At 40.4% G+C, this 13853-nt stretch overlaps 1 protein-coding gene across 1 annotated transcript in view; it reads right to left on the reverse strand.

Moving 5' to 3' along the window:
* Window positions 1–1432: 1432 nt before the first annotated feature.
* Window positions 1433–13853, reverse strand: part of LMBRD1 (LMBR1 domain containing 1) — a 132604-nt gene continuing 120183 nt past the window's right edge. The window contains exons 15-16 of the mRNA XM_043890004.1: window positions 2028–2119; window positions 1433–1896 (exon numbers count right to left, since the gene is read on the reverse strand). Of these exons, the coding sequence (XP_043745939.1) occupies window positions 1780–1896; window positions 2028–2119 (209 nt within the window). The 3' untranslated portion in view covers window positions 1433–1779. The remainder of the gene's footprint in view (window positions 1897–2027; window positions 2120–13853) is intronic.

Consider the following 13853-nt stretch of genomic DNA (forward strand, 5'->3'; position numbering starts at 1 on the left):
AGACCAGACCCCAGCCTGCTTTCAGGAGCATGTGCCCGAGCTTCTAGGGCCAGACCTGTCCCAGCTGCAGGGGCACCTGCAGTCCACTTGGATGTCCTGTAGGCGCTGAGTTTACAAACCTGGTGACGGATTGCCCAGCTGTGTGTGTGTGGGGGGGGGGGAGCTCAGATTCACCCCTTACTTCCTAAGCCACACGACCCCTGGGGGTCAGCTCTGATTTCAGCTCCACCTTGGCCTGTGGGCAACCTGCTGGTGCTCATGCACTAGCAGAGCTTGCAGAGGCAGCATTAGGTCAGATGGGGATGCGTGGAGAAACAGGCTGCTACGGAGGCCCCGCCCCCCCTCCCTCCTGCGTGTAGACAGTGGGGATTCAGGGGCAGGGTCACAACCGCTGTGAGCCCTCAGAGAGAGGCTGCCGCTGGCCCCACCCCTCCCCCTGCGCTCCACTTCACATCTGTGCTCACTTCTACGGCAGACCTGGGCTTCCTCCACGTACACCCCTGGTTGCAGCCACAGCACACTCCATCCCCTTCAAGCTGTCTCTGTGCGGCCAACAGCAGCCCTCTCCCGGTCTGTCCCCTGAAATCTTAGTTTCAGCACCCAGCCCCCTACCCCTCCAATGCAACAACGGCTGTAGATGGAAGCCAAGGGTATATGAGACCGTCCAGAAAGAAAGTGTGAAACAAGGACAGAGGGGAATAGAATCTTGGTGAAGCACTTTAAAGGTCACCAAAGGAAGGGAGTGAAGGTCTATCCAGAAAGACAAAGCATCAGAGCAAGGTGGCACAAAAATTAAGGCAGAGAAGAACTGAGTGGACGATGGTTGCTAATTCCTAGGTCTTTTTCAGAGACTCAATGGTACTTTATTTCAAGAATCATACTGTGTGCTTTTTATGAGTTCTGATTTGCCTGTGTCAGTAAACTAGTAAACCAGAATGTAACTCGTGATGAATTCTCACTATCCAGAATGTGTTCAAAATGCCCTATCAACACTATACAGCTTTCCCTATATCTTTTGCAAATTCTAAATCTTTAGAATGAAAAACTATCTTTAACGCCAAAATATGATGTCATATGTTTTAAACTGATCAGTTCACTCATTTTTTTCTGGACTACTTATTCTTGACAATACTCCCATTTATGCTGGAATACAAATTTTGAGGTTAGTTATTTACAACAATGTATGTGCCTTAAATATTGAGAGGTGACAATATATCTAATGGATTACTATACAAACAATATATCTGAGACACCAAGTAGCCTGAAATTTGCTCGTGAAATCTATTTCAATGGCACTAGTAATTTAAACTAGAAACTAGAAAATAAGCTGCATAAAGGAGTAATATTTAGTTATCAGCTATACTGTGAATATTATTTTTTGACAATCAGATATAGACACTTGAAAATTCCACAGTACTCTAGAGACCAAAAGGCACAGGCACAAGTGATTTATTATGTTTTTAAAAAGTGATGAAGGGAATATTAATTCTGGAGGGTGTTTTTAATCAACTCAACACTATTATACACTAGATGAAAAAAAATCTCCACGAACATTCCCTCACAAAGCTGGTAGTTTTATATTTACATAGTTATTATTATAGCAATTTTAAATGTTAATCTATGATACAATAATGTTACTTCAGAAAACATAAAAAATATAGTTTTTAATAGCCATGCTCCCATTTTTGATGAAAGCTAGTCAGTTCATCCTAATGTTAGTCTGACACATTGACACACACATGAGACGCAGCCCGCTGTGAGCGAGCAGCACCGAGGCCCTCACACGGAGTAGGCAGAGGGCTCGTCGTCACTCAGGTCGGAGTCGTCCTCGTCCACCCCTTCAATGACCGACTTCTTGCCTTTGCAGCAGGACACGATGAACCCGACAACGAACACCTGCAAGGGTCAACAGGCAGCGTGCTGTTTCTCAAACTTGAAATCTCCCAGGAAGTACTGACTTTAAAACCCAAACCCAGCCACAAATGGGCCAGTCGTGGTCACGGCATCCCTGGGACGCCCGCACTTACCCCAAGAAAGGCCCAGTTCCCAAAGTAGTAGGCGGCACTGAAGAACCAGAACTTGTGAAGGAAGAGGTAGGTCCGCGTGACAGTACACTGATCTGGGAAGGCAAATCAGGGACCCAGGTGAAGCGGTTTCTCTCTTCACACAGACTATGAACACTTTACCTGAAAGGCTGTTAACCAAAACTAAACCAGCGTTAGAGACAGATGGAAATCTAGGTCTATCTCCAGAGCCCACTCTTTCAATCACCTTACTATAATGACATTTTAAAAAGTGAGCACCACCAATGTAATTCCTGCTGTTAGGTATAAAAAAATTGTATTGGCTAGTTCAATGTAGCTAAACTAGAAAAAGCATTTTAACCTGGAATGCCAGACATGTCCTAAAACAAAACAGTTTTCCTGATGAAGAATGAAAAAAAGAAATGAAGAAAGTAAGCAGATGTGGTTTGTATTAGGTTGCACTTTTCTAAGAATCCAATTAAGAGATTTTTGGGGGGAACTTCCCTGGGGGTCCAGTGGTTAAGAATCTGCCTGCCAATGCAGGAGACCCGGGTTTGATCTCTGGTTGGGGAATGAAGATCCCACACGCCGCAGGGCAACTAAACCCGCAAGCCATACTACGGAAGCCCGTGGGCTTCAGAGCCCAGGCTCCACCAAAGCCCATGGGCTGTAAGGAAGGTCCAGCATAGCCATGATACACAGATAAACGTTAACTGAATAATTAAAACAGTAAAGTGATGATACCTTTAAAAGGAGATCTTTTTGAGCTTAAGAACACTATTGAAAAGATGGCTGACTTGCTTACTCCCTGAACTTTAGACAGTATTATAACTTGAATCTAAGAACAATCATTTATATTTTTCCTTCCCCAAACACACACACATACACACACACACACACACACAACGTATCTCTTAAGGAGAAAGCAGCAGACTGGTTATTTGATATCTGTGTGAGACTCCGTATTATTTTATCTAAATTCACTGTTTCCATTAGCTTACAAAGTCCTTTAGGTATCTAATATATGACATCTAAGGAAATACTTGTTTATTAAAACTGTGGCATGGATTTCTGAAAGGCAGCATTTGGTCCTACTTTACTCCAGTCTTCTCCCCTCCCATGAAGCTTGGCATGTCCTTCTGAATGGCTCAGGGCCCAGCTGGACAGGCAGCCTCTGCTTCCTGTAGGAAAACACGCAGTGTAGCAGGCATGCACCTTCTTTTCACGGGCAGGGCAGCCAAGCTAATGCCAACCCACTGAGCCCCGAGGGCCCCCCTGCACATTCCTCATTCTCTTTCTCAACAGAAAAGTTTAGAAGGAATAGTCGAAGCTTCCTAAGGAAAACCAAGAAGGACTCAAGCAGCAGTGTGGAACCGTTTCCCTCCCCTCAGCTCCGCAGTTCCTGGCCCCCACGGTGACACCCTCACACCAGGCCGGGCAGCTCAGGCGGCAGCAGAGCCTCCTGGGCGGGAAAGCCGCCGGGCAGTCACTCTGCCCCCCAGTGACGACAGAACGTGCTTCACAGGAAGGTAACTTACGAAATTTGTCCCTTTTCCCACTAGGTTGGCCAGCGTATTCCAGAGTATGTCACAGAGTACCTGGCACTCATATTTAAGATGACTGATGAAGTAAACTAAATTGTTCAAAAGGGAGGTATTTGACTTAAAAATCATACTGATAAATAACGCATTTTCTAATTTCTTTTGACTAAAATCTGAGAAGATTCCAAGGATATCAAAACAAGATGCTTGAATCCATGTTGAAGACGAAAGCATAACTTAAATGTCCAGCACGGGAAAGGAGGTGCAGACCCTGGTCTCACAGATTCGGGGTCAGCGCTCATTCGGCCACTTCTCTGCCTTGTGAACGGGCACATCTGACCACTGACACTCTGTGCATGACCACCTTTCCTCACGGGCTGATCCGAAAGGCCAGATGAGTCTACAGGCTGGCAGTTCATATTAATTTTCTTCTTTAAGATATAACCAAGCCCACGATAAAGAATACAGTTTTCAAGGGCAGTTCAAATGGTGCCAATAAAAACTCATCTTAAAATTTTAGAAGGTGACTAGTACTCCTTAGTACTAAGGAAAATACTTGCTTAGCTATTACTACTCTGCACATGTTCATTATTTTTCTGTTTCTACAGTCAAAACAGATACAAATGGATTTGGTGTAATTTAAATGTGTATAATTCAGTAAAAGGATACTTGCTAAACAGTAACATACCTTTAAATAAAAATAATCAACTTTTAATGAAGAGAGGAACAGGCTGTTTTAAAAAAAAAATGCCTGTTCACAATTAATTTAAAAACATCAACGGTATCTTTCATGGGTTAAGTACTACATAAGCTCTGCTGTTCAAGCACAAACCTGTTTTTAAAAAAGTTACTCAACCCTCTCAACACTGCTGATGCTCTAAACTTAGAAAATAAATGTTCTGTTACTCATTTCCACACCTAAAGGTATGTGGGTGGCGGGGGCGGGGGGGGGGGGGTCAGAACTAGAGTGAACTGGAAGCTTCAGGGCCAGAACAGGAACAAGATGGTGGCGGAACTGGCAGAGCAGGTGAGATCACATGGCTTTCCCCAAGGCTCTAACAACCCACTCAGTGACGCTTTAAGTTGGCTACATCCGCTGTTACTTTCTCCTCCACAAAGAGTGTATCTTATTTTTCCAATCACATTATTTCACATGTTTATCACTTCCATTGTTTAAAGATTTGACACAAGCCTTCTAAAATAAGAGGGGGGAAAAAAAAGGTATGATCATTGTATTCTGCTTTGTGGTTGAAAAGTATGTAACAGCTTTTATACTTATCCTTACATGTATTTATCAGTATATTTATATGCACATAAAGGGGCAGATGTCCACAGAGGAATTCTGGTTAATAATCCTCATGCAAATATTTTACGTTCAAGCTATGACTCCACACTGAGCAATACATGGAGGCGCTTCTCTCCTCTTCCCTATCTGCCCTCTCCGAGCTGATCGTCTGCATCACAGGTGTCTAGGAGATCTAGAGAGGTCTTTCTACTGTTATCTCAAACACTAGAGTAAGTATTTTGAACTTGGTTTAACCTTCAAAGTAAATGTGAATTGCTCAATTTAGGAACTGCAATCTAAAATCACAGGTGTTCAAGAGACTCTGGCTGTTATTCCTCAAAGGGACACACAAACTTCCAGTTAAACCAGAGAGGGCATGCTAACAATTAACAACTAAAAACAGGGGTTCAGACAAAAGCTTTTTTTTTCAGACAAGGTGGCCATATGAAAAAGACCAAAATTAAAAGCGCCAAGAAAGGGCACGGAAGCTATCTGGAAAAAAAAAAAAATCAAGACTTGACTCCTGCTTCTCCACCTTCCCTCACCTATTCTCACTCATCAAATGAGATGAACAACCAACAGGAAGCACAATTCAGCCTCTGTCTGTCACACAACAGCCTTTACAAATGTGCCCGGTAAGTTTATACACTTATTTCCTTTCAGACTGCCGGTTATGTCGCTGAGAGTGTGTGCTGACTGCCACTAAGATAACTTTGGTTATTAACTATAATATACAGCACCTTCTACTTTAAATATATTTTGAAAAACAACATTTAGTGCTGATTTAAGCCAATATTAAGTCACCATCATGTTACACCTTCACTTGAAATCAGCTTAGAATTAAGTCTATATTTGTGCTTTATTTATAAAATGAATCCTTATGATACGTACGTAATAGAGGGAAGGTATTTGGGGAAATTTATGTGCCACAGAGAATTTTAAAGCAATTTCTTTGACTAGTGACAAAAGAACTGGGAGAAGACTGGATTCCTTAGAACAACGCTTCCTTTCTCATGGCTGCGTGTGATTATGCTGACTTTAGGTCTTGCTACTATTGGATATTTATAAGACACATACAAATCTTAAATGTAAACAGGCTAAGCACCTTGGGCTTTACTGTGACATGATTAGGAATCATCTATCAAATGGCTCTGAGAAAGGGGAAAACATGCTATTGGGATAGAAGGAAGGCTAGCACTGGGAATCTGAGGAGTTAAGCCCCAGTTAATCATCACTGTCAAATGGATTCCTAGCATATGAAAGAGAAAGAGCATATAAGAGTATATATAAGAGCAGAGAAAGATTTGAGAAACCAGCAACATATATCCAGTAAGAAAAGGGAGGGCAGAAGAAAATTTTTAATTTAAATATTTTCATAAAAACCAAAATTGTAGGTTTATCTTGAAATTCAACAAATGGCATATAGTTAAATCATGTTTTGTTAAATCTCACCGCAGGCACTGAGTAAAAGAGAAAGAGCAAGCTAGTGAGCATCAAAAGTCACAGAAATTCTAAAGGGAACAGGTATATTCTATGAATATATAAACTGTACCAGGCTAACAAACCTAGCACTTGGCCACACGCTTTGCACTGAAAAATAAAGTCTCACGGTGACTGTGTTAAGAACCAGTATAATCAAACCTCAACACAAATTAAGTTTAATGTATTTCAAAAGTGCTAAAATATGTATTGCTCCTTTAAGAAAGACTGTACCTAATTTCATTTGTCCTGACCATATAAAATATAATTGGCCATACACAGCTTATAAAAGATAGTTCCAAAGGTAAGCATTAGCATATAAATGTAGGAACAATCTCAAACTGTATTAGTGAACTCTAAATAATGAGATTTTCTATTACTCTTAATTGTCCAAGATGGTAAAATATGAAGCAACTGCTTTCTATTACCTTAACTTTTTCATAAAATGACAGCAATTTAAGAGGTACAGTAGAAAATATTAGAGACAGAAAATGGAGATTTGGTTCTTGAGTCCGCTGTTTATATTTACTGTGAGAGTCTGGACTGAGTCATTTAACGTCTAAGTCAGTTTCTTTCTAAGTGTCATTGATACAATATCTGCTTGTGATGGATTGTGATAAGATAAACTGACCTTCTGAGAATTAAATTTAGAGAGAATTCTAAATGTGATTTTTAAAAAAGGTTGATGCTTTATGAGCTAGTTTCTTAAGCAAGGATCTGTAGAAAGTAGCTGAGAAGTCTCACAAAATCACCTGGGCTGCTTTAGCGTGGGCTCCAGAAAACTGAGCAACATTACACCTCATTAACTTCACTGCACTGTCTCTGCTGAACTTTCATCAACACAACCAAGACGCCACCTAGCAAAAGAGCTTTGACAATAAAGAGACTTTCTGTATCTCAAGCAAAATCCAAGAGGAATATGCTCTGATCGACACTTAATTTTCTGGTCTACACGGCTTCCCCAGTGGCTCAGTGGTAAAGAACTCGTCTGCCAATGCAGGAGACACGAGAGACATGGGTTCAATCCCTGGAGATTCCCTGGACAGAGGAGCCTGGCGGGCTACAGTCCACAGGGCCACAGAGAGTCGGACACGACTGAGGGGACGCGTGCATGCGTGTGTGTGTGCACACACACACACACACGCGCACACACACAGCAGCCTCACCCGACACTGGACACACCACATCTGGCTTTCTCAGCTGGATGATACCAGCCAGCATCACTGAGGCCCTCTCCTGACTCCAGGCCCACCTAGAAACTATGTGACTGTAAAATTACCTTTCCATACAGATTCCTTCTCTCTGGTGAGAAGTCACTAACCATGAGCCTCTAGCTGCTTTAATGTAATACTTCCTATGGTAAATTAATAAACTGCCATCTGGCTAATACTTTAGTTTACTCTCTCTTCACTTATCCGAGTCAAATACAGATGCTGGAGGTCAGGGTATGACAGGATTCTTAAATAATAATTCTGTCTCACCACTCTAACTTCAATACTGCTCTGCCCCTTTGACGGGTAGAATTGAATCGAATGAGGCTATTGACATAAAGTTATTATTACTCAAGTAAAATATTATAAGCTTAAAGCACTTAACCATGAACTATTTTAACTTGTTGAACACAATAGGTTTACGAGAACAGTCATTTGCTTCCTGTCCTGTTTCCCAAGACCTCATTAAAGTTACAGAACATGAATAAAGCCAGGAGCAACCTTTAACAGCAAACAGAAAGGGAGAAGGCCACTCAGTGATAGAAGACCTCAGCGATATTCTAGAAGATGGAAGGCCACACTTAAAAGGTCTCCAGTAAAACAGCTGGTTTCCCTCTCATTTATTTAAAAATACAACTTAAAGATCAAGAAACCTCAATCATAGAGTCCCCGTGATGAGGCTTCCTAGTTCCTGATACTTAAACACAAATTCACATAAATATGAATAAATCATCAGATATATACAGGAGTCTATCAGCATGAAGGGAAAGAATGAGATAAATAGAACTGTTCCAAGATGAACAGAACTGTAATTCTACTTAAATGCAATCATTAAGAAAAATGTTTAGTATCTTCATATACTGACAAGGATATTACATCATAAAACAAAGATGTTTGGAAAAAGATCAGAAACATAAAGTACCCCAAGGAAAGTACAAATGTGCTATATGAAATAAAAAATTCAGGGTATAGTTTGAAGATAAAACTGAATACATACCCAAGAATCTAGAGCAAAATGGTAGGCAGAAAATATGAAATATGAGAGGAGACAGATGATCAATTGAAGACATTCAGGAACTAATGAACAAAAGCTCCCGAAAGGGAAAATGGAGAAAAGAGAAACTATCAAGTTATCTTCAAAAGAAGAAACAGATGCACTGGATTTCTCACCCATCAGAAATGAAACATAGATGGTACAATACTTAAAAAAATGATTTTTTACATAGCACAAACTGCCCATCATATCATCAATTGTGAGGATGTTGATATCCAAGGACTTTTCAGATATATATTTTCTACAAAGCACTTCTTTTCTTTCTCTTTTTAAACTCTTGGAAAACTAAGCTTTGGGAAGGAAATCCAGAAAGAAGATATGGTTTCTAATGCATCAGAAGTCCAATGAACAGAAACTGTAACATTAGAGCTAAATAGCACAATTAGAAAGCAATCGTTTCAAGTAAGAAAAGGGGTCAGTATGTAAGGAGCAGCAAGTTAATACAATGGATTTCATTCAATAGATAAAGTAAGCAAGAAGAGACAAGATATTAGGTGAAATCTTATGTTACTTCAGGAACATTTTTTAACAAGATAAAGAAAAAAGGAACAAATTCTAAAAAAGTGATTCAATTCTACAAATGCTGGCTGCACAAGACAGAAAAATATACTTCATATATATATTAATATGTTTTCTTAATTCAAGGAGCTGACATTCCTACAAAAGAGTACGCTAGACATAAGATACATAAATGACTATAGATTAAGACAGAGTAAAGGTCACACCATAACAAGTAAAACTGCTATGGGAATTCAAGTGAAAAAAAAAAGAAAAACTGTACACATATTTGTAGACTCAAAAAAGAGGGTAAGATTGGAAAGAAACCTTGTAAGATGACCAGGAATCTGACTGATGAAGATGGCAGGAGTTGGCAGAAACTGGCTGTGATGTTTCCAGAACAAACAGTTGCAAAGCAACGATGGAAAAGATGACCAGGTTCAGAAAACTCATGAAAAAAGACTGGAAACATGCAGGGTGGGTTAAAAAGAGGAATCCTTCGATCCCTGGTGGAACAATGGTACAGGGGAACAGTTAAGGTTCCTACTGAAGGAAGGGCATTGGCAAATCACACTGGCTCTACCTTCAAAATCGACTCAGAATCTGACCACCTCCTGCAATTCTACCACCACGAGCTCTGCCTTGGATTCCTGCAGAAGTCCAGTTCGCCTTTGCCCTTGGTTTATTATAGCCTATCTCAGGGGCTAGTACACTATACCCAAGAAGGATTCACTCGGTCCATCACGCGTTTTGTAAGTTACGCTGAAACATGACACGCTATCCACGGCAACCTCTGTGCTTCAGGGGCACAGCTGAGCAGTGTAGACACTACTCCAGGCCCCACAGAGCCTGAAGTATTTATTAACTGGTCTTTTACAGAAAAAAGGTTCCCACACCCTGGTCCACATGCAACACAGCAGTCACAGTGACCCCCTGGGGATATAAGGCCCAACAGGTCATCTGCTCAGTCTTCTAGACTTCCCGTCTGAGCATAAAGGCTGAAGTCCTTCTCTCTGATGACTGGCCCTTCCCCCTCCCCTCCTGCTTCCTGCCCCCAACACCTCTGCACCTGCTGCCACCATGGCGTGCAGGCTTCTCTGCAGGCATCTGCCTTCCTTCCAGGCATCTGAACGCACTTCCCTCAGGCCATTCTGCCCAGATGTCAGCTTCTCAGTAAGGATTTCCTTTCTACCCTGCTCAACACTTCAGACCATCCCTCCTTCCGGGCACCACTTACTCTCCTCTGGTACTTTTTCTCCATAATGATTACTGCCTGATAGACTTATTTGTCTCCTTCTAAATGAGCTCCATGGGGACAGCACATCTGAGCTTTGTTCACTAGTATCACTAGCTTTGTGTCAGCAGTATTTAGAATAGTGCCTACCACATAACAGACACCAATTAAAAAAGTTAACTGAAAAAGCAAGGAAAAATAGACGAGAAAAATTAAATAGTTATTTACTTTTCCTTCAACAGCTATGCTAAAGCCTTTGACTGTGTGGATCACAACAAAGTGGAAAATTTTTAGAGATGGGACTACCAGACCACATTACCTGCCTCCTGAAAATCTGTATGCAGGCCAAGAAGCAACAGTAGAATATGGAACAATGCACTGGTTCAAAATTGAGAAAGGAGAACATCAAGGCTGTATATTGTCACCCTGCTTATTTAACTTCTATGCAGAGTACACCACGCAAAACACTGGGCTGGACGAAGCTCAAGCTGGGATCAAGATTACAGGGAGAAATACCAATAACCTCAGATATGCAGATAACACCACCCTAATAGGAGAAAGTGAAGAGGAAATAAAGAGCCTCTTAATGAAGGTGAAGGAGAAAAGTGAAAAAGCTGACTTAAAACCAAACATTCAAAACCACTACAATTATGGCATCCAGCTCTATCACTTCATGGCAAATTGATGGGGAAAAAATGGAAACAGTGATAGACTTTATTTTCTTGGGCTCCAACATCACTGTGGATGGTGACTGCAGCCATGAAATTAAAGGACGCTTGCTCCTTGGAAGAAAAGCTATGGCAAACTTAGACAGCATATTAAAAGGCAGAGACATCACTTTGCCGACAAAGGTCTGTCTAGTCAAAGCTATGGTTTTTCCAGTAGTCATGTACAGATGTGAGAGCTGGACCACAAAGAAGGCTGAGTGCCGAAAAAATGATGCTTTTGAACTGTGGTGCTGGAGAAGACTCTTTAGAGTCCCTTGGACAGCATGGAGATCAAACCAGTCAATTCTAAAGGAAATCAACCATGAGTATTCACTGGAAGCACTGATGCTGAAGCTCCAATACTTTGGCTACTTGATGCAAAGAGACGATTCACTGGAAAAGATCCTGATGCTGGGAAAGATGGAGGGCAGGAGAAGAAGGGGTCAAAAGAGGATGAGATGGTTGGATGGCATCACTGACTCAATGGACTTGAGTTTGAACAAACTCCAGGAGATAGTGAAGGACAGGGAAGCCTGGTGTGCTGCAGTCCATGGGGCTGCAAAGAACTGGACACAACTGAGCGACTGTACAACAAAAGTAAATAGAATCTTGGAAATTTAGACATTTATAAATTTTAGAATTTCAAGACACACAGGACTGTGATTCTCAGTATTATTAAAACTGATATGTCAATACCTTCCAATGTGTTTAAATTGCAAACGCTGTTATTAATTTTGTATTCCTTAAATAAAAAGGATAGCATTCTAAATAAGCCTATCAAAATTACTATGATTCTAGGTGACCTCATTTATCCTCATCTTTAGACTAAATCTAACTGTCCTAAACTATCTCGTCCCCTCCCTCCAAATGTGCAGAGTATAACACAAAAAGACCATGTACTATTTTTAAAGGTCACTGCTCCATGTACTTAAGTCAGAGGGAAAGAATAACTTATATTCTCTCAAATTGGATCTTCTTGTTACAAAACTCCACAGAGCTAAAATTAATTAGCTTCACTTAATAAGGTATTAAATCTGAAGTCCATATTCAAACCTGTCTTTTAAATCCACAAAGGAAGAGTTTGGTACCATCTTCATTTCAAATTATGTTTATAGATCACCCACTTGGGCACTCAGCACCACAGCAGACATTAACAAATACTGTCATCACAGACCATCAGTGTCCATTCTTAACCTCAGCCCATAAGGCTAAGATTCTAATGAAATTCCTTGACCAGCTTCATTTCAGCCTGTTAAAACTAGCTTTCCTTAAAATGTACTTTTTATTTAAAACTATACATCAAACACCAAGTATAAACTAGTACAGTAACTCCTCTAATGAAATTGGTTTTAAACAGAATTAAGTCTTTCCTGCAAAACACATTTTTTTTTCTTTTTTTTGCTTAGAGATGAAGTATAGGTAGAAAAAAAAAAATCACCTGAATCCATTGTTGGCGATAATGTAAGTACTTGAGCAATACTACTTAGTCACCTTGACTTCTAAATAAAATTTCCTGGAACCAAGTATAAGTAGAAATATTTCATATTCCAGGAAAAAAAATGCTACCAAGATTTTGAGAATTACATTTTTTCAAAGTCTCAGAAACTACCCTTTTCCACTGTTACTTTTCAACAAACTGGAAGGAAAAAGGTCTTCTCTACAACCAATAATTACTGAGCAGATAGATGCATGCCACTATCTAGACTCTCACTGTTTTAATCCCTAAAAAGGCTTATTAATGTTTTTTTTTTCTTTACTTACAGATAAAAGCCATTTATTAACAACAAAAAACAATGAACACTTATTTCTTGTCCTTATTCCACATTTTGTTCTCTGAGGTACAGCCTAACTTTTATATGCTGTCTGTGTGTACATATATACATACATAAATATATATGTATATATATATGTGTGTACATATATATATATGTATATATTTATGACGCAGAGCTGATTTACACTGATAATTTCTGCTGTAAAGTGACTCAGTTATACATAGATATACATTCTTTTTATTTTCTTTTCCATTTTGCTTTATCGTAAGATACTGAACAGAGTTCCCTGTGCTACACAGAAGCTGAAGTTACAATACTTTGGCCATCTGACGTGAAGAGCCAACTCAGTGGAAAAGACCCAGATGCTGGGAAAGACTGAGGGCAGGAAGAGAAGAGGGCAACAGAGGATGAGATGGTTGGATGGCATCACCGACTCAATGAACATGAATCTGAGCAAACTCCAGGAGATAGTGAAGGACAGGGAAGCCTGGTGTGCCGCAGTCCATGGAGTTGCAAAGAGTCGCACACGACTTAGCCACTGAACGACGACAAAACACAGTGGAACCTTGTTGTCTATTATTCTGTATGTAACAGCAACACCTGTAATCCCAACCTCTCAATTCACCCTCCCAAACTTCCCTAGCCCGTGGTGACCACAAATCTGTTCTCTATGTCCATGAGTCTGTTTCTGTTTTGTAGACAGGCTCACTTGTGTTATATTTTATACTCCAAATCTGAATGATATTATTCAGTATGTCTTCTTTCTTACTTCACTTAGTATGATAATCTCTAGTTTGCATCAGTGTTGCTGCAAATGGCATTATTTCATTATTTTATGGCTGGCAGTGCTCCACTGTACACAGGCACCACATCTTTATCCATTCCTCTGCTGAGGGGCATCTAGGTTGCTTCCATGTCTTGGCTGTTGTGAATAGTGTTGCTATGAACATAGAAGTGCATGCATCTTTTTGAATTATAGTTTTATCTGGATATATCCCCACGAGTAGGACTGCTGGATCATATGCTAACTCTAATTTTAGTTTTC

The sequence above is a fragment of the Cervus elaphus genome, chromosome 28 (assembly GCF_910594005.1).
Source record: "Cervus elaphus chromosome 28, mCerEla1.1, whole genome shotgun sequence".
NCBI classification, from domain to species: Eukaryota; Metazoa; Chordata; class Mammalia; order Artiodactyla; family Cervidae; genus Cervus; species Cervus elaphus.